The following is a 24,682-nucleotide window of genomic DNA, read 5'->3' as shown; positions in this document are numbered from 1 at the left end:
TATTTTTGGACATTTATGTTTGATTTCTTTATATGTGTGGAATACATGGATTGTTACTGGCATTTGGGGAGAATTTCATACCAGTGCATATATATAGAAATATATTTACTGAGAAAAATTCCGGCATGTTTAATACTCATTTTACCCACTGAATGGTTGCAACACACCCTCTGGTCCCCCTTCTTATGCAGGGGTACCACCACCTCAGTTGGTCAGTCCAGGTGGACTGTACCAGGATGCCACAAGATGTTGAAGAGGCGTGTCAGCCACAACAGCCCAACAACACCCAGAGCTCCAATGTATTTAGGTCGGATCTCATCCACCCCTGAAGCCTCGCCACCGTCGGGTTTCATGGCCGCATAATAGATCTTTATAATTCAAAATTTTACTTTATATGCATCTCATTTAATGCTTCTCTAGAAGGATATCTTAGCTGCTTATTTTCATATTTGAAGTTCTGTGTACAAACAGTCAAATCGATGCTCACCCGTTGTGTTTTGCATTAAGATGATCCATGAAGGCATAAACCACAGTCAAAGCATCGCTGGGGTTTAGCAGCATGTTTCCAGAGATGTTGCAGTTTAGGTCAATCCAGTCAGAACGTTGTGACTGGAGGTCCAGCTGGTCCACCTGGAAGGTTTGGTTCCAGTTGACCTTAGCATCGAATACTGGCGCTGGAGTCTGATCCTCCTCGTCTGGATCAATAGGCAAGTCTCCTTGCTGCTCCCACATGGAGTCTCCATCTCCCTGTGTTGTGTTTTTTCTGCTTTCAGCCCTGACATGATCAGTGTCTCCCTCGTCTGTGGGACCTCCATCTTCCCTCAAATACGACTTTTTATCATTTTTTCTTCTATCATTCATGTTATTGGCATTGATTTGATTGTCCAGGTCTTGCCTTAGAGGCTTATTCAGCTCTATCTCCTTTTCTCTGAGGCCTTTTCTGGGATCAGTTTCCACTTCATTTGATTTTACGATAAATTCTTTGCCAGTTCTGCTGGGGGTGGTAAAATGGCTGTTGATGGCCGGATGAAACGCCTTTCTGTCTGGAAGATTCTGCTTATTGGTTACATTGGTTTTCTGAGGCACAGCAGCATGCCTATCCCGGATTTCAACCTGTGGGTCTTTGAATGTTCGTATTTGAGTATGGTTTGTTTTTTGAGCTCTCCGCAGTGGGCGTTGCCTGGGGGTGTGTTTCTGTGGCAGAACGGCTGGTTGTTGCTTTGCTTTAATCTCTTTACCAACAGGTAGTGGAGGATTTGTTTGCTCTGGTTTGACTTTGCGTTTCTTAACTGGTCTGACCTTTCTTTTCACTGGTTCTCTTTTTTCAATTAAGACTTCTTGTTTTTCCTCAGTCCTGTTTTGGTGCATACTTTGCTTTAAAACCTCCTTAGGTGCTTTTCCTAGATCTTTTTTAAGTTTGGAAATTCCACTCTTTTCTTTTCTTTTCTCAAAGTCCTCTATATGTCCTCTCTCATCAGGGGATTTTTCCAGTGTCTCATTAGCATCCTGTGCAACAAAGGAGAATAGTTTGCGCCTACGGTTCTGCACATAATCATCGTAATCATCTCCATAGTCTGGGTCCACATTGTTATTCATCTGGTCGATCCTTGTTTCTTTCCTTTCCTCGTTGGCATCGTTGTCATCCTCCTCCTCCTGGACTGAATTCCTATTCTGCAAACCAAAATCTGGCATTCACCAGAAAGCAAGGTCAGAAATTGAAAATAGAGTATTCTGATTATGCAAGCATGTTAATGTAAGCAAATTAAAAAAGCAAGTACCTCTGCCTGTGTTTCCATTTTTGTGTTTATCCAGGCGATCAAATCTCATATATCTAGAAAAACCATACCTGGTGGAAACAAACCAAGTTTTTAAAAAGGCACTGGCGGGTTGTTGAGATGATTCAATAAATAACAGCAAACACTGTATTCCTTGGTAAAATAATTTTGCTTTAAAAACTGCAAAGACATCCACACAGATGAGTATGTCTCAATAAATCAGAAAATCCCATAAAGCTCATTTATTTCATTAACGCATATTTAATTTGCTCATTTTTTAAAACCCTTTCACAAATGTTTTTAAGCACCACATGTTTAGTAAGTCGTTCTGACTCACTTATTATTAAAATAAATGAGCTGTTTTGGGATGATCTGATTGACTAAAACGCACGTATTTTATGATTTCTGACAAAAGTCTCACATCTTCTTGTAGTAGGAGCTCTCAGGGTAGAAGCAAGTGTTTTCTGTCTCCATGTGAGTGAGCCGGGTGTAGTCATTTGGGTAGATATAGGACATATGGACCTATGGAAATGAAGGAAAACATTGTAAACTAATCAAAAAAACCTAGAGCACGCAGTTTATGATCAGATACACATGAACGGTCAAATTCTGGAATTAGACTAATTTCCATAAGGCAGTTTGATAGTACTAACTGTCAGATCCAGCTCACTTAGAGTAACATGGTCAAGTCTAGTTTGATTTTACAAAAACTTTCACAGAGTGAAGGGCTCACGTTTTTCCAATAGGATTCCCCTACATAGCTACATCAATATTTTCCCTCAATACTTGTGTGGCCTTTGCTCTACCTGCTGAGGAAAAGCAGTCCCACAGCATGATGCCACCTCCTCCATGTTTCAAATAGATCAAGTCTTCTAAAGGGAATTTGTTACATTCCGTTTTTACTTGAATGCAGCTCTCCACAGCTCTACTCTAAAAGGCCTACTCCACAATGAGCCGGTTGTGTTTCCGTGGATGTATTGACAGCTTCAGCCGTGGCTTTCAGCCAAATTTTAACCTTACTGTTTGACATTAAAACATTTTAAAAAATCTGTCAGGAGAATCCGTGGAGAAGATAAATGTTCCTTTTTCCTTTTGCTGATTTAGCAGATTTAGGATTTAAAAACAGCTCATCGGCTCCATGTAATTCACAAAGAATGTGTTTACTGTTTGCTAAATTGTGAAATTTAATTTCTGTTTGACTTTCCATTTCTATAGCTCCTCAATATTAATGTTGTCACTCTTCAGCTGAACTGCACCGTGTACTTTATCAGTAAAATCCCTTTCGTGTCTCTTAAATCATTGCCAGTCATCACATTTTAGTTTTACTCGGCTCAACTTCCTTCTTCCACCTGAGAAGGCGTGAAACCAGAAAGCCCCCCACCTCCAAACCCCCTGACACTGCTGCAGTCTAACATTAACCCAGCTACCATAAACTGCATAATGACATACAAACTGCAGTCCTTGGTAACGAAGCAGAGGGTAGTCTTTGATAGTGTAGGTGGGGTTGTATGTGCAATCAGGAAGAACGCCTTGGAGGAACTTGCTGTTAATCAGATGGACTGAAAAACAAACAACAGGCAGATATGCATCATGGTTATATTTTGCTTTGTTGGTGTGTGAAGACTTGCTCAACACTAGCTTCCGGGGCGATAGGAAATGAAGCCATTTAGAGACGTCTCTCACCTTGGTAGAGCGAGTCTCTCGGGTCTTCCCTCAGCATATCTGCTGCAGCGCTGCTCTGCTTTGTGGGAGTGTTCTGGTGGCTCGCGGCTGTCTGTGGTATGTGGGCAACTTCGCTCAGCAGCAAGTCAGACTCATCTGCAGCATGAATATGAGAAATGGGTCATGTGTACTGTGACTTGCAAATCATCAATCACTATGCAAATCCAAGCATGAGTCATGATGCACAAATATTCACCATCAGAATGAAATTCTCATTCACCTACAATGATGGGGTACTTACCAGCATAAAGAGAGATGTGCTTAGATTCAATAACCTTGAATTCGAAGACGTGGTCCAACAGTTGCCACTTGGGAGAGAAAATACTTTAATACTTACAGTTATGGGAACCAGTTTTTCTTGTTTCTAAGAAAACATTGATATTGATCTGAGTGCGTTCGTACTTACAGCCACCTCCACATGGTCAGTTCCTCTGTCGTTTTGCTTGTGGATAACTTCAAAAAAGTATCTCTTCTGAGAAGAAAGCCTATAAAACATGCAGATTTTTTTTTTAATGTTGTGATAAAGCTCACTGAAAAATTTACCTTCTGGAGAGAGGCTTTATCTATCCGTTTTCTACTAAAATGCCACCGCATGTTTACAATCAGATTAGAATCCACCGCTCTGTTGTGGTGACCTCTTGGAGTCTATTTAGTGGGTGCCTGCTTTTCTGCAGGAATCAAGCAAGCTTCTCTAAGATAATAGAAGATGAAAACATTCAACATAGAAAGTATTTTCTGCATGACGATGAGTCTCATATTATTTCGAAGGAATTCTAACTCGTTCTTCTTTACATTGCTTCAGGTTAATGAGGTTTTCGGTTACTTGTTTCTGCAGAGTTCTGTCCACGTGGGACCAACATTTTTTTTTGTCAAGTTGAGCTCTAGACTTTGACTAAATCAACTGCATCCCTTGGATTATTTCTGCTGTTCAGTTTTGAATTTTCTCCACTTTGGGTTCCTTTTTCTCTTACTTGGACTAATTGGCCCAACTTCCCCTGTCGAGCAGATGGCTTCACATGTAGCTCAGTGCTGCTTTGACTTACAGAGAGGTTTGTTGGCTTATTGACTTCAAAGGGTGCAGTTCATACCACTTGAACTAAAGGCCCAACTCATTCTACCTCTACCTACATGCTTAACAGCTGATATAAGAAGTTTGTGTAATGTAAGCTATAACTGTACTATGGTTCACCATCCACAAACCTTGCAAACCTTAGTCACGTAGACGTACTTTTATTTGAAAGGGTTTCCCCTTTCAAAGTGTTTATCCTACCAAACAAGTTAGACTCGTTCAGTCTGCTTTTACCTGCTATGATAAAATGAAACCAAGTCATGTTAAACCTGTACAGCATGATGTGTGGCTCCTTTTTATGCAATTTCCCTGAACAGCTGCAGATCTGTGGTTAAATTTGCAATTATAGTTTTCTTCCTGACTCACGGACTATGAATTGCTTAGAAATGGCCTTCTCATCCTTCCCAGACTGATTGGGCAGCTAAATGACCTTTTCAAACATGGATTTAATCAACTGGTCATGTGGAATCCGGATTTGCATGACTAAGTCCTACATTGAGGCTTTTATTTAGAAAAATATTCTTACCAGAAATGATGTGTATCTTTCTCAACATTATTGGTTGAGTTGGTTTAAGGTACTTATAGATTTTTTTCTTCTTTCTTTAGAAAAGGACGGTTAATTGTCAAGACTTTTAGCTTCACAATAGAAGTCTATAATAAACCTTCTCCCTTTCTGCGGCACTCTCATCACCTGAGGTAGTGATGTACTGTTCCTACTCATTCCTGTCAAGGAAGTAATTTACTTCAAAAGACATGCTAACCATAGTTTTTACATTAACAGATTTAAAGTGACACTTGAAACATTACTTATTCAGTGTTTGTATGGTTGCGTAATACATACACACTTTCTTCTCTGTTTTTTGTGCTAAACCCTCTGAATGGTACAGATTGTGCTTTTCCTGCAAAGACATGCTACACCTACACTGCGTCATATATCCCCAGTGAATTTTGAAAATGTGGATTACAAAATCTGATCAAAATGCCACTGTTCAGTTCGAACGTAAACATAAGAAAGAAGAAACTAATACAAACGTAGTATTCTGGTTCATTTTAGTTTAGTGAGTTACACAGATTTAGTTTTCTGATACCCTTTCTGTAAGATGTTTTTAGGTGGAAGCAAGTGAAACACTTTTTTTCATATAACAAGCTCTTATCAGATTAAAAGTCATGATACAGAAAGAATAGGTTGTTATGCAGGAGATAGGGATTGATTTAAGTGAAGACTCGATTAAATTATTTCCTGTCATGGTTGAGGTAAACTTTTAAAATAAAAGTTCAATTCGTACCATGTTGTTAAAACATTTGTTGTCGTTAAAAACCAAACAAAATTGCAACAAAAAAAAAACTTAACTGAATTTCTAGTGCAGAAGGACACTGTTGAGTTGCAGCACTTTGAATTGTCTTGCCTTTTAAATGTACAATATAAACAAACCTGCTTTGGCTTCACATTAAATCAATACAGCAGCACATCCGAGATCGGTGCCTGCTAGGGCTGCAACTAATGATTATTTTGGAAATCGATTAATCTGTAGATAATTTTTTTGATTGGTCATTAGCCAAAAGTTCTTTAAAGAAGACATTTTACTAAATCAAACTAGGTGAAACTAAAACTTTTCCATTTGGGGAGCTCTGGATAGAGCATTCTTTTTCCCGGTATAATTACTGCTCTAAGTGGATTGCCCTGGCACGTTTTAGAGTCTCTATACTCCAGTTAATGATAAAAAAAATGACGAAATTAGTTGACGATTATTCAAATAATCATTTAATTTCGATTTATCCAATTAATTGTTTAAGCCCTAATTGAATCCACAACATTTTGAACTTTTGCTGTTTTCCTCTTTTAGTGACCTTCTTTTTTCATCTGTCAGTGGGCCATTTTCTATCAGCCATCATGAATTTGTATCATAAGTTGGGACAAAATGGAAACGTATGTGAGCAAGATAGAGGTGTGAATCTACTTGAATCTACTTACAAACTGATCAAGGGCTGCTTAGATTTAAAGAGTTAAATCTTAATGCAACAAAAAATAACAATAATAAATCTAACATATCAGCATACATCTAGTTGAAAGTGTTGAGCACGGCGGTGGGGTAATGATAAGTTTGACTTGTGTCGCAGCCACAGTAAAAGATAATCTTGGAATAATTGAGCATAAAAGCAGAAGCCAAAAGCTACTATGGGAAAGTAACCTTTGACTAATTAGCATTGACATTTGATCACATTCTCAACTGAAGTATCAAAAAACAGACTTTTATCATTTGGATATAATCAATTCTAAATAATGTTGCTGTACATATTTTCTTGGTTCCGTTTTAGAGTTTCCTATAAAGACTTTTATCTTGATTTGCAGTCACTTTGACTATAAATGGTAAGAGTTCAGATGCTTGTGTGTTTTTTTAAATATAGTTCAGTCCTCAAGGTGTGAAAGCACTTATTTTGCATAACTGCATACACTTTTATTTTCTTTGCATGACATATTAGGCATATCCTCACTCTCATTGCTTTCATTTTTACTGATGGACAGAATGTAAATGGGCAGGTGAAGCTATTCAGTCAACTAAGACAGAATCAAAGAGATTGAAAAAACTTATAAGAGAGCTTAGCCTCTTCTTGTTAAAGGCTGTTTTGCTCTCTGTTCAATTAAATACATCAGATTAAAATTATTACCAGACTTAAAGCTGTTTGTGGAAAAATGCAAATACAGATTAGACTCCCCCAAACAATCAAGCAGTGTTACTTTCATGGTCAAAGAGTGAATAATACATTTGGAGAAAAGCTCAGGATTATGTCAGAATATTAGATGAAGAATATTTAAAATATTTGAACATTTGCAACTGGAGAAAATTAAAATAATAAATCATTTTTAGAAAACGCCCCAAAAGAGACGTGGCAGAATCCAGTGGAATGAGTGAGTCTGAAATGTTACCGAAGATAAGTATTTTTTTCTTTGATTGCATGAACAAACACTGCAGTCTGTACTCACTTAACTGGTTTGGAGGTCTGACTGGCATATTTCTCAAACTCCCCTGGGGCTGTCCACTCTGAGCCGGTCTGGTGATAAAAGAAAAAAACAAAGCATGTGCAAACATGCCCCAGGGACTACAGTGACGAAATGTGCTCTAAAACTTGGAGGCATCAGAAAAGCTTACCTTTCCAACCCAGGCCAGCAGCTGCACGTTGCGCGGGGAGTGATCTGTGCTGAGCCAAAACTCTGAGTTGTCATCAGAGCTGATAGCAAACACAAAGTCTCCTGACAGAAGAAGAATATTAAAGGGATCAAAGGGAGGAGGGGGTGTTAATACAGTATGTCCAGGTTACAAAAAGGAGAGGGTGCCATGTTGAAAATAGTAAATATTACAAAATGTTATTGCAAAGAGTGTACCCTCAGCATATGGATGTAGATAGCCAAATATCCTGAGGCCATAGTTGGTCCACCTGGGAGAAACGGCAAGTTTCTGGACTGTGGTCCTGGACTGAAAAACGGAATGACAAGGAAATCATAAATCAGACTTGCTGTTGGCTCAAAGCAGGATGAGAAGAAAACTTAGCAGATGGATGTAGAATGCACCCTGATGGAAAGCATGAGTGCGTTTGTCCACACTTAGGTGTTCAGGAATCCCAGATAAACACCAAGGAATTGAAGAACACATTGGAAATCTTACTTTTTGGGTCCTCTTTTATGGGTCTGAATGTGTCATTTCAGATTTTCTAAAAGTAGACCAAGTCATTTGTCTAAACTTTCATTTAAATCAATGATTAAATCCATACATTTTTCAAAGAGAAAAGGTCAAATATGCTGAAGGGCTCCTTATAGATGTAGTCAATTTGAATCCGACAGAAAATAAGTGAATTACATTATCATCCTCCCTGATGTGTCATATACTTTAAACTTGATCTTATTTCCAATAAACTCTAGAAAAGTCTCATAACCCTCCCTAAATATGTTTACAGTTAGCAATATGAGTGTTGAATTTAAAAAAAAATATTATAAAAACAAGAAACCTTCTTTTCAGATTCATACTGATGATTTTTTTTTTATTTGACTTGCTTATTAGTGATAATAGAAAATAATACAGGGAAAATCAGATATTAATCACAGAACTAATCACAGAATCATGATTAATCAATGTACTATTGTCTATATTGTCCATGTAGATTTTTGGGATAGAACATAGTGCAGGGTCCTTTTACCAAAAGAGAAAGTAACAGTTAATTGGTGAGCAACAACAGGAATAAGTCAACATTTAAACAACCGAAAACAGTAGATGAAGCAAACTGTGCCTTGAAGAAATATATATTACCCCTAAATGGTTTTCTTTTCCCAAACAAGTTTATTTTTTTTCTTCCTCCTCAATCAGATTGGATGGAAAGTCTGCTAACAAAAATGTTCTTGTGCGGTGAGAGATGTTTAGTAAGATTTTGACCGGCACACTTTTGTCAGGATAATTATCATTGATGATGTGTGAGTTTATTACACCTTAATATAAGCTGCCTGTTGCGTGTCATAACTGATGTTTTTCCACAATATTTTATCTAATTAAGACTGTTCCTCTGTCCAGATATACAGTTATAATCTTCATTCTGTACGTGGCAAATATTTGGCAATGGAATGAGAGTGTTGTCCTTCAGCTAAGAACAAAGTGGAATATTTTGATAAGGCTGGAGCCATGGATGTCAACTCATCTGCTAACATGTATGAAGTAAAATGTGATGATGTGGCAGACTGGAGATGTATAAAATGCCTCTTTAACTGTATATCTGGGCCACTTCCCAAGAAGTGAGCCTGGGGGTATGCAGCTGCCTTCTGTAACTCTAAGCAACTTCTCTGATCTGAGTAATATTACAATTTCTATCAGAATCTGTTGTCATGTCTCATGGTTATTTAATACATATAAATTATTAAGTGTTATTTAAAGAGTTTGTCTCGAGTGATCTCTTTTCAGGAAAAAGAACCAGAGAGAGAAAGCTTCAAGGTGTAGACACAGAGAGCCTATCTTTAACACACTAAAACATAAATATGCTTCAATCCAAATAATTTTTTAAGCTCTGGCAGCATGTTAGGGTCTCGGATCATTCTGTGGCTTCCAACATGCCAATAACAGTTACTTTGACATCAGTCTATTGGATCCCTTATTTATGCTACTGATTTTTTTAACTAATTCTTTAAGCAGACAATAAGAAACGTTTCACAAGCGTCATAAAGAAAGAAACATTAAGTAAAAAATCAAGAAAGAATATGTATGTTTTTGCTATTCTGGATAGTGGATAGTGGGTGTGACAGTGCATATTCTTTACCTGATCCTATGGCATGGCTGCTGAATGCACTAATGCAATCACTCCCAAACTTTTCTTGCTGGACCCCCTTTTTGGAAAGTTTTTGCTCCACCTTAATCTCTAAACCCATTTTCACATTTCATTTTTTAGGTTTGTTGATTATTCTACCAAGAAAAAAAAAAAAGATTTACAACACTACTATCAATAAAGAACAAAATAAATAAAAGCTCGGGTTCCGTAATTTGTTCAGTTTGTTTCTACCACGCCCCCTGCAATTACGCTGCATCACCCCTAGGGGACACGCCCTCCAGTGTTAAAACAATTGCACTAATGAATCTGCCAAAAGCATGCATGTATCAGATGATATGATACAAGAAATAGAATATCAGCCAAAAATATAATCTGGTTGACTTATCGGTCTACCACTATTCATGGCAAAATTAAATATGGCTTCTTATGCTGTTCTTCTTGCTCTTTTAATATGGACGGATTTACTCATTTCAGTAGTTTCTCCTACTGTAATGGATCCTTTTAACTTTTCCCAGTGGGATTCTTGGCTACTCTCTAAAGAATTAAATTCCACTTTATGTGTTCCAATCACAGTGGCACAGTGGGGCAGCACTGGTGCCTTGCAGCAAGAAGGTTCCGGGTCCAATTCCTGGCCCGGGGTCTTTCTGCAAGGAGTTTGCATGTTCTCCCTGAGCATGCGTGGGTTCTCTCTGGGTACTCTGGCTTCCTCCCACAGTCCAAAAATATGACTGTTAGGTTAATTGGCTTCTCATAATTATAGTGTGCATGAATGGTTGTTTGTCTCTGTGTTGCCCTGCGATGGACTGGTGACCTGTCCAGGGTCTACCCCGCCTCTCGGCCATTGGCAGCTGGTGATCGGCACCCCTCGCGACCCCAGCAGGGATACGTGTGACGGAAAATTGATGGATGGATGGATGGATGGATGGATGGTGCTCCATGGTCTACCAAATGTTCTCTAACAGACCTCTGGGCTCCTAACAGAAAAGCTTGATCTAAAATGATATTAAATAAAATATGTTACATCTGCCTCTATTGTTTAAATGCCTTTAGCAAAAAAAAAAAAAAATAATATCTATGATTAAATTAAAGAAATAAAATTTTTCTTTTCTGAAAAAGTGTTTAAAAAAAAGGGAAGAGGGCTTTTCTCTGTGTACAAATTTATTACTTTGAATTTAGACGTATTGCTCAGTTCTTAGTCATTTTAAGAAATTGGTTCCCATGCAATCCCAGAGCTGCAGGTTCAGACTCATGGTCTCTGACATTCTGATAACATATGATAAGGTCTGAAGTAGTTTTCAAAGGAACCTGACTGCACCCAGTGACTGTTGTTTATATAAACAGCTGCACTTGTACAAAGGAGGAGAACAGCACAACAAAAACATGAATTGGGGCGACAGTGGCGTCGGATGTAGGAGTTTGCCCTGAAATCGAAGGGTTGACGGTTCAAGCCCTGGCTCCGACTTTCAGTGTTGTTGTTTCCTTGGGCAAGACACTTTACCTGCATTGTCTACTGATGGTGGTCAGAGGGCCCGGTGGCGCCAGTGTACGGCAGCCCTGCTTCTGTCAGTGAGCCCCAGGGCAGCTGTAGCTACAATGTAGCTTGCCACCATCAGTGTGTGCGTGAATGGGTGAATGACTGATTGGAGTGTAAAGCGCTTTGGTGAAGTCTCCTGACTTGAAAAAGCACTATATAAGTACAGGCCATTTACCATTTATCATAAATCAACAAAACTTCTGGGCCAATGTTGCTTGTACATATATTCAAAACAGATCCACATGTTGCATGTTTAAAAGAAAAAAAAATTGTTAAGGAAGTTCTAATGGATTTGTCTCATAACACGCATGTCATAACATGTTAAACAGGTTATTGAAGAGACTAAGGGATGACAGCTCTACTTACATGTGGATACAAAGGATAGTGCAGGTTCTTGCGCAACTCTGCGGTAGAAGTGCCGCACCAGTCCTCAAACACATGCAGATTGGCCTGTCCCTTAAACTGCATGGCAAGCAGAAAGAGAAAAGACCGTTTTATATATATATATATATATATATATCAACACAACATTGTGTTTGCTGCAGCAGGGCAGATCACCGATCAGCCTCAGCATTTTTTACAAACTAAAACCAACAACCATACTTGCTCAGATGGCACAATAACAGCGGTTTTTAAACCCTTTCCTGCATATGTAAACATAGAGGTTTCTTCAAAGGGTAAACCAAAGCAAATGATTTGTGTCACAAAATCGAAAAATTAAATTAGAGGTACCTATCAATGTAGAAGGATTTTAATGTCACAATAAGAAATCCAACCTTTGTCTTTTTTTCAATGTGTGGTCAAGTAAAAGAAAAAGAAAACACTAATGGATGAACAGTGATTAAAAAATGTCCCTTTTTCAACTTTTCATTTCAAAGTCAGCAGGAAGAAAAAAAATACGACGTTCCCATAATAAATCTGTTGGGTTTCAGAAGAGGCCCAGATGTCCTGTAAACATACACCTCTGTGACATCTGCCAAAGGGGCCATGTCATTTGATCCTTCAGCGTGTTGATCACAGAGCAGGGACATGACACCGGGCCTGAGAGCCATATCAGAATATGCGGTCAATCCGGTTTCATTAGTGGTTCAGCCAAGCAATTGGTAATGAGAATAAGGTTTCAACTCTTTAATATTACCAATGCAGGTTGCTCATGGTTACATTATTATTTCATACTAAGGTTAGAAGGACTATTCACTCAGAGTGTGGGGGCGGTCTAGTTGACTGAAGCATGAAGCTCTAGGTTCAAGTTTTTCAGCAATGATTCTGTTAAAGCTTTTCCTCTGCTTGCTGACCTGCTAACACTGTTGCTTTGATCTCACATATGAACTGAATCAAAACTTCCTGTATGCAGAATTTACAACAATTACAGTAAATAGCCTGACATTCTATGACTCAAAGAAATGCTTTGAGACATGGGGGGTAGAGATAACATGTTATGTAAAGCCTGAGACATACAGGTATCATTGTTGTGACAGGCGTGGCCCGGGTGGAGATATGCTCTGTAATTGCTTCTACTTTGACCCATATATGGATAAAGGCTTAGGAAAAGAACACTGTGTTGGTTTGAGTGGTGTGTTTAATTTCCCTGCACACTTCCTCAGCATTGATTCACATTTTTTGTTAATAAAAAAGCCCAATCTGTTATTTTTAGGTTTTAAACTTGCAGTTAAATCTTAATCATTTTAAAAACAGGTTCAGTCCAGGTCATGCATAGCTGAAAACCCTCAAATTAGGAGTATTTACTTACTTTTTACCTTGAATTCACCCACACACACATTGCCAGTGCATATTTTAAATTGCAATAATTAGTTGAGGGTTTCTGTCATGGATCCACTTGTTCAAACGTATAAATGGTTGAGTAACTATTACTCTCCAAAAACTCATGTCAATAAATGATGGTATATTAGATTTAACATTCGGAAACAGTAATTGAAAGATAATAAATGAAAACTAAGGAGGCTTTTAAAAGCATGGATGAAAAATCATTTATATTTACTATTGCATATAGAAGTGCTGCAGTTTGAAAAGGAGTATCCATGTATTGCCATGTATTATTATTCTTTTTGCACAAACACTTGTGCAATTTAAAAAAGTTTAACGTATTGAAAGTCATTCTTTTGTTTCAAACATAACTGGCAGTTTTAAAACTCATATGTCAGCAATAATCTTTAGCACAGCATTACGGAAACATGCAAGTTCCATACTAGAAACTACAGAGACTATATTGATTATAACTAACCCGAAACATTATCCTACTCTCCATCCCTTTTTCTCCCATGTCTTCTCTATTCCTTGGAATCTTCACCATTTCTGAAACTTAATATGTATATTTGATGTGTGGGCAGAGAGGGAAGGTAACACTTTAATCCACAGGGCAACGATAGTATTCAGAATTTGACAGCAAACCGCTTGAATAATCATATTAATATGAAAAATAAAAAATAAATCAGAGAAATGTAGGTGACTGGCTGCAAAGAAGAGGAAGATAAAAGCTGAAAGAGCTTTTAGGGAAGTTGGCTCAAATAGGTCTTAAATTTAACACCAGCAGCCAGCTCTTCACCACAAGTATATTTATTGATGTAAATCATGGAAGACAGCACTTTTTTACTCTAAATATAAACATGCCCAAAGCACAGAAATGGCAACAAGGGTACAGGGAAAAGTAGTTATCATGTCTATTTTGTGCTTGCTAAACACATTTAGTTTGAAAGCTATATTTTCTCTGCTGTCAATTTAAATAGCAGCAGAAGTATTTAGAATAAAAATATGTGATCATATCTTCCACAATCTTACTTTAATATTTCACTTACAACAATTATAGAAAGTTCTCAAAGAGCATGAACTTTAGCGCCTGAAATAGTCCAGGCAGCTTTAATCTACAATTTATTTGCTTTTTCCAAGTATGATTTACTGGAGAAACATGGCTGCCAATTTCTGAAAAAAAAATCCTACTTGAGCAACTAAAGATTGAAACAAAGTTTCTTTCTGTTAAACCAAATGTAGAACAAGACATTCTGCAATACCTGTGGCTTTTAACATGGGGCAAGGTTTGTCTGTTCTTCTTGTGTTTAAACACTGAAGCTACTGTGAAAAAAGTGGAAATATTGATTACTTAAGACTTCAAATCTGTTGTAATGCAGGACTGTCCGCTAAATGTTTCCAGATACAGCCCTTAATGTTGTGACATAAGCTGGAAAAATATGAAATACATCCAAGTGCATAAAACATATGCTCCCATCCCTGTGTACCTGACAATGATTAATATATCAACTATTACCTTTTGAAAGGTATCAGAAAATTCCCAATCTTTTTTAACCCATCTTTAAATGCAACATTTTAATATATTAATGGTTTATTTTAGAGGACAATCTATTCACATCTGACTGGCTTCTCTCTAAAAGTCTGGTTTTAGCTTTTGTAACAAAATGGAAGAGAATATGCAAAAAAGGTGTATGAAAAGCTACCTAATCCCACATTACAATAAACTTAGATTATGTTGGCAAGTAAAACCAGAAATGACAACAGCTCCCGTCATACATGAAACAGGAGGTGAAGCAGCTGGCTGAAGTACATTCCTGCTTAAAATAGGGGGAAATCTGATAAGCATGATAATACAAAGCAGTGGAAGCTGCTGGAGACTGTTGCAGGAACGACACTGTAAACAAGGAAACGCAGCGAGCTGGGAGTAAAGCGGGCAAGTCCTGACAGGTGATCCGGGGTTCAAAGACGGTTAGGTGGAGCACTGAAGCATGCAAGAGGTCTACAACACACACACACAAACCTCTGGTTTCCATGTTTGCGGAGTGAAGCTGGACACCCAAGCCGCCGAGTCCTCCACCCAATCTGGCCGATCGTCTCTTCTAACCTAGAACACACATGCAGTCTGATTTAGCTGTGGCTTGCTTTCTTCTATTCCCGCCTTGAACAGATATAGACCCTTGCATCATCCCCCAACCCGCGACCCAAACTCACCTTTTGGTTCAGCACATCTCTCCTCAGGTTGTTGCTTTCAGGATACCCACCTGAACAAAAGAAAGACCATCAGACCAAGGCAGGTGTGCAGGGTTTGAAACTACCAGTACCTTGCTTAAGGACCATGGTGTCCCCTTTTTATTGGCCAGCAAACTCACCCCACCTCAACTCCATAGAGAATCTATGGGGTATTGTAAGTGACAGATGCAATACGCCAGGACTAAAACTGCAGAAAAAACATAAGCCCATAATTTTCTGGACACTGAATTTTGGGGTTTTTTGTTTTTAGTTTTAATCATCAAAAAAAACTAAAAAACAACGCATGTCTGTATGTAATGAATGGATATAATATATCTTTGGTAGGAATTACTGAATTTTTTTATGATATTGTGATTACATGATAGCACTAGTATCTCTGTGGTGTGAGTAGAAGTTGTGTTCAGCTTTGCTCTGATATTGTATTGTTATTATTTGTATGTTATCTACCCAGAGACCACAGATAGAGAAGAGGTTATGCAATAATCTGGTACAGTGCATCAAATGGTGACATCTATGTTTTTTTTTTTTTTTTTTTTTTTTGGGGTTAATTTTTATCTTTTGAAAAATCTTCAGTAGAAACCATGAGTGTGCTGCTTTTGTGTTTTTAAACAGTTTTTTTTTTTTTTTTGGGGGGGGGGGTTTTATTTTATTGGAAAAGCAAACTTTACAGTTAAGGTCATCCAAGTTCCAGTGACCACAACATTACTGTGTATAATAACACTGGCATACGCTAATCCAAAGGTTTTGCTTTTTACAATAAAAACAAACATTTAACATGTAAGTAGTTTAGGGAAAGGTCTAATTCTTCTCACTATATGGGGCAGCAGACAGACTTTTACATTTGTCCAAAATAGTAATCAAATACAAGCTATGACAATGTATTTCTTTGTCAGGGTAAATTAAACCACAGGGAGCAATGGGAGCCATTTTGACCAGATATTGAAAAAGGTTTCCTTTTATGACATTTTGTCCAGTATATAAATCCCCTGTACAATTTTGAGCCAGTCGTCCACTGTAGGCATTTCAGGCTTTGCTTAAATCAACGACACTGAATTATACATAAAGAATGATTGACAAACTCTTCTTTAAATAAAATCTCCCGCAGCAGCCACTTACCATGAGCTCAGCAGTTGGAGCAGACTGACATTTACAGCCCGTTTTTATACTATAACCCTAGTTTCCTAAGCATTTAGTCTATAATGGGATCTCTGTTAAGTCTTACTCTGTCCATACTTACAACTGAGGACATCTGCATGTCAATCAGTTCATTTCTAAACAACCATCTCAAGTGTTAGGAAAAAGTATTTGTTGCTTTTTTGCAAGTTGGGTGCAAAGAATTATCTCCACTGACCTTCTCCATAATTTTTGAAATTATAGGGCAGTGTTTTTCAAAATAGGACCTCAATGTTTGGAATTGTTTTATGACTTTGTGGTAAGACAGAGTGAGCTGGGATTAAGTCCCTGTGAAGGTCTGTCATTACCACCAGGGTGGAGATCTCCAAATACACACCCTTAAAATGTGGAGGCCAATATGACATCATAAGCAACTCTGGAATGTTGATCAAAAAAGGAAATGTATTTTCATGCAGACTTATACTTTTTATTATGTACTATATACATGATACTAATACTTCTTCTATGATGCTGTCTTTTATGGTGGGGTAATAAAAGCTTTTGTTAATTATAAAGTCCAAAGCTCATAAACAATCAGTGTTTTCTCTGAAAGGTGTATATCTGTGTGCATGGGGAAGCCCTGACACGTGCAGTAGGACTTAGTTGTGGCTCCACTTTAAGCAGGGAGTGTAAACTTGGTCTTCCTTCATTCAAAGAGAACAAAAATGTTTTCAAATCTGTTCCAATTCCTTGTGACCTCAGAAATAGAACAATTATTAATAATAGAAATAAATAAATATCAGAAATTTCAGCCATCGTATCTTGAAACAGATCTGTGGCCCCTCCCTTTACTTGGAGAGGCAATAAATATGAAGTGTGTTGTAGTTCATTCATAAAAAGGGATTCTATGTTTTAGCTGATGCTAACCCAGTTGCTGCTGGGTATAAAATATTTCTGGAAAGGGGATTTGAAGCCCTGTTTTGTATTTAAAAAAATGGCTATGACTGTGTCTAAGTAGACAAGCCTTGTGGAAAATCTGTGCAGAGCAAGTCGTGTGCTGTGTAGGTTTCCTGGTTAATGATCATACCCTCAGACTCAAAAAATTAACCTTCAATGGCAAAGCTCCAGTAAGCGTTAAGATGAGAACAAAACAAAAAAAACTGGTTGCAAAAAAAAAATTAAGGCTTTCTTAAGGCATTAAAATTAAGATGTGTTGATCTTTATAGGTAAGGAAACTACTATGTGAAAAATATCCCCTTGTCTAAACTGGTATATGTTCAATCAGGCAAGATTAAAAGACAAAAAAAAAAAAACTTTAATTAATCAAATTATTTGAAATGCTCTGTTTAACTACTGTAAGCAGGAACCAATATTAATGTTATAATATATTCAGGGCTCAGAAAAAAAGGACATCTAAATAAAAAACAAAACACTATGTGTACAAACTAGGGCTGCAACTAAAGATTACTTTGCAAATTGATTAATCTGTCTATTATTTTTTCGATTAATCAATTAATAATTAGATAGACAAAGGTTCCTTGAAGAAGAATTTTTATGAATTTAAACTACGTGAAACTCAAACTTTTCCACTTTTCCACTTCTTGACTTTATTATCTTATATGCGAAATATTTATATATTATTTACAATCTTGGTATAATCACAAGTGGGTTTCTCTGTCAGATAAAGGCATGTTTTACAGACTCTGTACACCAGTTAATGATTAAATGATTACTAAATTAGTTGACGATTATTTTTAATAATAATAATAATTTAATTAATCATGATTAATTGTTTGAGCCCTAGTTCAAACCCAACTAAAATAGCTTAAAAATATATTTTTTTTGAGGCAAGAAAAAAATCAAACCTTCAAATTCAGTCAAATAATGCCATCAACCTATCCTTAGAGAAGCATGAAAAGTAGAGACAGCTAATGATTTTCAACTATTTTTTTGCATTTTTATAATATTTCATTTTTATATTATTTTCAACCTTTAGAATCTGAATCATGAGTTTTTATCTCAGAGAAAAAAAATTGTAAACTAGAAGTTTCCCTTTATCTACAGAATACCAAATACAGTCAGTAAGTGTCAAAATATTCTCCAAGGAAAGAGCAAATACCAAAATCATAAATGACGCTAGAGACAGACTGGTGCAATGTTTTTTTTTACCTAACCTAACCTCCACTGTGACCTTTCTCTATTTCTCAAATATCAGTGAAAATATAAAACAGGATTGTTACATACAGCCTTAAAGAATTGAAATGGTTTCCTTTCTTTATCAGGATATTAACCAACTTCAGCCATGTTAACTCCTCTGTGCTGCATGCCTGTTTGACCCACATGAGGGAAAAACAAACTATTCCTTAAAGGGCCCTATCTTAAACCCTCAGTGTGTGTGTGATCCCGTAGCGACCTGCGCTGCCAGTCTGGATCGGTTTGTTCTCTGAGGTAGAGGTGAGGAGCATGTGATTGCCCTGATACAGACGGAATACAAAAACAGCCCTGTAGCCTCTATTTGCTATTATTAGAGGTAAAAAGCTCTCTTTATTACAATGTTATGAAAGATTCATGTATGTTCATAAGTCCTGGCCTCAGGATATTTCGATGTTTGTTTCTTGGTGCAGGCTGTGTGTTTTGTTTCTGAAGAAGCCGAACTGTGCAAGATATGATGAACGTTTATACGGTTCTGCCAAATTTGATTTCTGAATCATTGATTGTTGGCTTTAATGAAACATTTAAACCATGTTCACAATTTTTTTGCTTAAACTCAGCCTTCATGTTTTGACAATAGATTTTGATCCGTTATAGTACCAGTTTAACTGGTGCGACTTAAGTTATAATATTTTCAAATGTAGAATGGTAGCTCCAAGCCCTAAGATTTTGACCGCTCATATTCAATTCAATTAATTTCAGTTTATTCATATAGCGCAAATTCACAACACATGTCCTCTCAGTGCAATTTACAGAGACAATTCAACCATCAGCATACAGTCAGATTTTTCCAAGTTTCTATCAAACGAAAACCAACCGATTGCATCGACACATTGACTCAACAGCAATCCCTCACACTGAGCATGCTCGTAGCAACAGTGGAGAGGAAAAACTCCCTTTTAACAGGAAGAAACCTCCATCAGAACCAGGCTCAGTAGTGTGAACAGCCATCTGCCGAGGCTGACTGGGGTTCAAGCACACGTTTATATATATATATTTAAATATATTTATAAAATTAAAAGCACATTAGGGTTTAACCTCATTAGCCACCATTTACCCCTACTAAGGCAGCAATAACATGTTTTTAGCCCATTTTACACAATTTATCTGCAAAATACAGTTAATTTGGTGGTGAGTTACACTTTAAATATTGTTTATGGGGAAATAAACACTTAATTAACTTGTGTTGTGAAACCTTTCTCCATCTGCATTAGTTTTATCCATGGTTGTACATATACACATCTTTCTAGGGTTTTAAAGTGATTAAATAGATTATTCTTTCTGCTTAATGCTGGAGGTGCTTCTGCTTCTAACCAAACGCTTAAATAATGATAATAAACTGGCTGTGGCCCCAATTCTGGAACTGTCTGTGTGTGAACTATGTAATTATGTCCAGCATATATTACGTGCATGAACTGAAGCAGCAGCTCCACAGGATGTTGGAGCATCTCATTCTATAGATGAGGCCAGCGACTATTGAGATAAAGCTAATTTGACCGTCTTGAATGCAAGAATTTTTTATTTTTTTATTTTATAATCTCATGACCAAAGATTAGAGTCTGATCTGACAAATAAAAAGCCAAAGAGCAGCTGACACATGCAGAAGAACATTGTTTAAACCCTTTTCAATCCAAGCAACTAAGGAAATCTGATGATTTTCTACATAAGAAAGATTCTACGGTTTAGCACTACTTTCTAGCTTCCCCACAAAAGAGAACTAAAAGACTGAGACTTTAAATATATCTTTGACTGAATGGACAGATGAATAAATAAACACACATGGTAACCAATTCTGTTTACTTTAAGTTATAACTTCAAAAGCCAAAAAAAAACCCTGCCTTAACCTAATCTAAAAGTATCAGGATAATTACTAACACTGTCCACATACGGATGATTACGCTTCAGCAGAATCAAAAGAATTTCCATTACACTTCCCCAAGGGAGTGTTATGACGCCATTTCTCCTCAGGAATAAAAATGTAAGAGCAGTAAGCACCTTTCTACACATGCTGACGTGTTGCTCAATGCATCAGCATCATGCAGTTGTTTCTTTTATTGTAGGCAGATGAAAAATTGACAACTGACGTTTTTTTTTTTCTTCTTTTATCTACATCGACTCTGCAGCCGCAGCCACATCCTTCAGTCAGTTTGCTGAGCCTGACAATGAGGCTGAAAATGGTGACATGAGGTGTAAATAAAGCAGAGAGAGCAGGAAGTGTGGTTATTTTTTTGAAAGAAAAGATTTCTGTCTGAGCTTAAACTGACCTTCTGACCTTTCCACCTCCCCCTCCTTACCCCTGTCTATGTTCTTTCACCTGACTTTTCCTTTGAGGCACTAATAGCAGGTTTCAGTTGCTGTAAGCAGTATTTGGGCTGAAACAAACTTGTTCCATTTAAACTTATTAAACACATCATCTGGAAACTCAAAGTCTATAAACTTTAGCCTAAATAAAACCATTTAATATGTCTGTAACTGTGAATCTTTGGCTTTGTAACTGCAGCAGTTCATTGTTTACTGAGAAATACCTAAATTTGCTAGAACTTGTTTTTTTCTTAATAGACCAACAACAGATTAGAGTCAAATTCTTGAGCGGATCACTTCTTTTTTTTTTTTTTTATGTGAAAGTGTAATATCAGCTTGTTCACAGTTACAGCGGCAGGGTTAGGAGTTTTGTCTCATCTACAGTAACGCTACAGTAACGCTATGTGTAAGACCATTTCTCTACCTAAAGGTGCATCTATCTAGGTGAGCAGAGGTCTGCGCTCACCTAGGGCTTTTCTAGTTTTCTCTTGTCTTTATCCATGTTCAGTTAGGGAAGTGGTGGCCAAGTGGTTCAAGCTCCTCTCCAGCGGACTGCCACTCTGGCTTCCTGAGCACGACCCTTAACCCCACACTGCTCCCCGGGTGCCGCACAATGGCAGCCCACTGCTCCCCAAGGGGATGGGTTAAATGCAGAGAGTGAATTTTGTTACTTTGTACTTGCGACAGTATAATGAGAATAAAGTTGAATTCTATTCTATTCTATCTTCTTGAATATCATCCTTTCTAACAAGCTTCACCATCTATCATGCAAAAATTCTCTTCAGGGTGAGGCAATCTATTATTTTTTTCTATAAGAATTTTGCATGTAATTTGACCAAATAGATCAGAGTATTTTGATGTGTTGCATTTGCTGTGATTCTTCTGGCAAAGCAAAAATTGAACACAATTACAGGCATCTTCTGTCAACATCATCTGAAACCTTGCTATTACTCTGATTCTACCATATAATTAGTTTCATTCTTGCAGATGATCTCTGGTGTCAACATGACTTTAATTAATCTTATCTTCACTTTCCTTACCGTCATTTTATCTTCTTTATTTTTTTTTTTTATTCCAGTTTGGATTTCTTTACATTGGCTAGAGGGAGGTGTTTTAATCTATTTAATAATACAAACCCCTATGTTAGTCCTGTATGGAAAAGCCCCAGCCAAAATTTCTGACCTATAGCCCTCAGTCTTAGATCTACCAGTCAAAGACTGCTAATGGTCCCATGAGCACATTTAAAACCTGAGGGGATAAAGCCTTTGGAGCTGCAGCCCTCATAATATGGAATGTGTTGCCTCCAGCTTTGTGCGGACTTAATTAGGCTGATTTTTTTTTTTTTCAAAACACATATTTCTCAATACGCATGTGTTTATTTTCATTCTGATCTATGAAAGGTGCTGTATAAATAAAGCTTACTTACTTGGACTTAATTATATGTGTTCTTCAATGTTCCCGCTTAGACCACTGAGAGCGAAGCACGTGTGTTTGAAATCAGATTATAAACAAGTGCACTGCTTTATCCACTCTGGTAACTTTTAAACATTTGAACTTCTAGTGCATGCCACATTTTTATTTCTAAATTATTATTTTATTTAAAAGTTGATATAAAAATTAATTTTAAAAGATCTTCACCTCGTTCTTTCACTTCAGAAAATCCAAAGTTTGTTCTTGCTGTTAAATGGGGTATGAGAAACTTGCAAGCCATTTTGAAGTTAAATGCAATTTAAAAAGCTGCTGTTTTTAATTTTGCACGATCTTGGAAGAATGTCGGAGCTCCTTCAGAAATGAGGTGACAACTCAAAACAAAAGAACTTCAGATATGCGCAAAAGCGATGAATGAAACGGACTATTGCTGTTTGACATTTTCTGTAAACTCCCCTGGAATGCACCACCTTGTATATATATATTTAGCCTACTTCTAATTCCTGCAGGTTACAAGTTAAAGAACCAAACACTTGTTGAATCCCAACTCACCGACATCCTCGATCTGCCCTCTTGCAGCGAGCATTTCATGGTAAATTGCCAAAACTGCAAAGAGGAGAATTGCGGCAAACAGAAAATATTTGCCATTCCGCCGAAGCTTCTTCAAGGGGAAAAACTCCTTAAACATGTTTTGGTTCAAGACGAAAATATTTCCAGAATAGAAAGTCATTCGTCTGATCAGGCGCTTTGTTATCATCAGGAGACCCCGGGACGCGCGGTGACCGGTGACCGCCACCCTCCCCCGCAGCCAGCCGGGCGCGCTCAGCCGCTCCTGGTGGGTGAGCGCCCCGGTGACTTCACCGCTCCTCACAGCCCCAGCGGTCCCGGTGCAAAAGTCCCCCGGCGGCTCTCATCCAAGAAAATGAAACATCCTGACCTGCGTCCTCCACTAATCTGCGCGGATGTTTCCAGATCATCCAACTCTTTTAAAGCGTTATTCCGTGGGATTTGTCACGAACGTATCCCCCCTGGCGAACTGAACTCCGCTCCCTCCACGCACAGAAACGCACAATGAAACAGCCGAGGAGTGAAATCTCACACCAGCTTCATCCCTGTCTCAGTTTAATCAAGCCAGAAAGAAGGTGACATGGAGCAAAGCCAGCGCGCGCTCTATGCGTAATGATGATGCGTAATGATGCCAAAAAATCTCCCCATTTAGATTCCTGAGCGTCTTATTTAGACAGAAATTAAATTAATTCTTTTTAGTAACGAGATTATTAACAAAATGTTACATTTTTTTAAATCTTATACTTTAAAATATTTTACTCGCGTTAGTGAAGTTTTATTGTGAAAGGAAAAAAGCGGAAGTGCAACATCCTTGCTCCACGTAGCTTGACTTACTGACGGGAGGAGTAAACATTAGAAGAGCCCGACCAGGTGGAACCCCCCTCCCCCCTCCCTCCCCTTTACCTGTCACAGGTGCAGCCAAACTTTAGTCCTTGGCGGCGTTTCTCTCCACGCCTTCATGTCTTATTTATTTCCACGATAAAAATCCTCAAGTCAATTCATGAACCATAAAGATATCCCTTAATTCAGTTTATAATTCAGAATATCATGATAAGCCTTGCAATGATATTAAACCTGGACTCTACCAAAATTTATATAGTTAAAGACTTCAACTTAACTGACAATAGTATAAATTGCAAATTTAACAACACTGCTTTTAAGTCATTATTTTTAAGCAATGTCAAAATCATAGCAGGAATAAAACATCATATACATTGTTACATTGACCAGTTTCCCTAAAGTCATCGAGACCTAATTTGAAATATTTAGTAAAATATGCAGATTCTCTTAAAAAGAATAAAAAAATTAAATGTAATTAATGACTAGACAACTCTTATTGATTCAATTAATGCAAATCAAAGAAAATTTTCAGACATTTCTAAATTCCTGTGATATACAAGAAAACACTTCGTGCAGAAAGATTCCTGGGAATAGATCCACTAACCGTGAATATGTTAACAAAACTTTAAACTTTTAGAATTTTGAAACAAAACTAACCAAAAAAAAAAAAGTGAAAATGTGTTATCATTAGGCTGTCTTCCCAACTCTGTCTTAAAACATTAAAAAAGGGTAAAAAAAAAAAAAAAAGAAAGGTTAACCTGGTAAAATATAACCTCAGCAAAAAGCTTATCAGGGTGTACTGTT

The 24,682-nt window shown here is 37.5% G+C and overlaps 1 protein-coding gene across 1 annotated transcript in view; it reads right to left on the bottom strand.

The window, feature by feature from the left end:
* LOC107090556 (beta-1,4-N-acetylgalactosaminyltransferase 3-like) overlaps window positions 1–23,559 on the bottom strand; it is a 32,176-nt gene extending 8,617 nt beyond the window's left edge. Inside the window, exons 1-14 of the mRNA XM_015384006.1 lie at window positions 23,024–23,559; window positions 15,380–15,429; window positions 15,189–15,272; window positions 11,771–11,866; window positions 7,949–8,039; window positions 7,716–7,816; window positions 7,550–7,617; window positions 3,904–3,982; window positions 3,739–3,805; window positions 3,459–3,593; window positions 3,225–3,334; window positions 2,197–2,297; window positions 1,779–1,846; window positions 488–1,685 (exon numbers count right to left, since the gene is read on the bottom strand). Coding sequence (XP_015239492.1) covers window positions 488–1,685; window positions 1,779–1,846; window positions 2,197–2,297; window positions 3,225–3,334; window positions 3,459–3,593; window positions 3,739–3,805; window positions 3,904–3,982; window positions 7,550–7,617; window positions 7,716–7,816; window positions 7,949–8,039; window positions 11,771–11,866; window positions 15,189–15,272; window positions 15,380–15,429; window positions 23,024–23,228 — 2,453 coding nt within the window. The 5' untranslated portion in view covers window positions 23,229–23,559. The remainder of the gene's footprint in view (window positions 1–487; window positions 1,686–1,778; window positions 1,847–2,196; window positions 2,298–3,224; window positions 3,335–3,458; window positions 3,594–3,738; window positions 3,806–3,903; window positions 3,983–7,549; window positions 7,618–7,715; window positions 7,817–7,948; window positions 8,040–11,770; window positions 11,867–15,188; window positions 15,273–15,379; window positions 15,430–23,023) is intronic.
* Between the last annotated feature and the right edge of the window lie 1,123 nt (window positions 23,560–24,682).

The sequence above is a fragment of the Cyprinodon variegatus genome, unplaced genomic scaffold, assembly GCF_000732505.1.
Source record: "Cyprinodon variegatus isolate N-32 unplaced genomic scaffold, C_variegatus-1.0 Scaffold299, whole genome shotgun sequence".
Classification (NCBI taxonomy): domain Eukaryota; kingdom Metazoa; phylum Chordata; class Actinopteri; order Cyprinodontiformes; family Cyprinodontidae; genus Cyprinodon; species Cyprinodon variegatus.
Note: the sequence above shows the minus strand (reverse complement) of the source record. Positions and strands in the feature narration are given on the sequence as shown.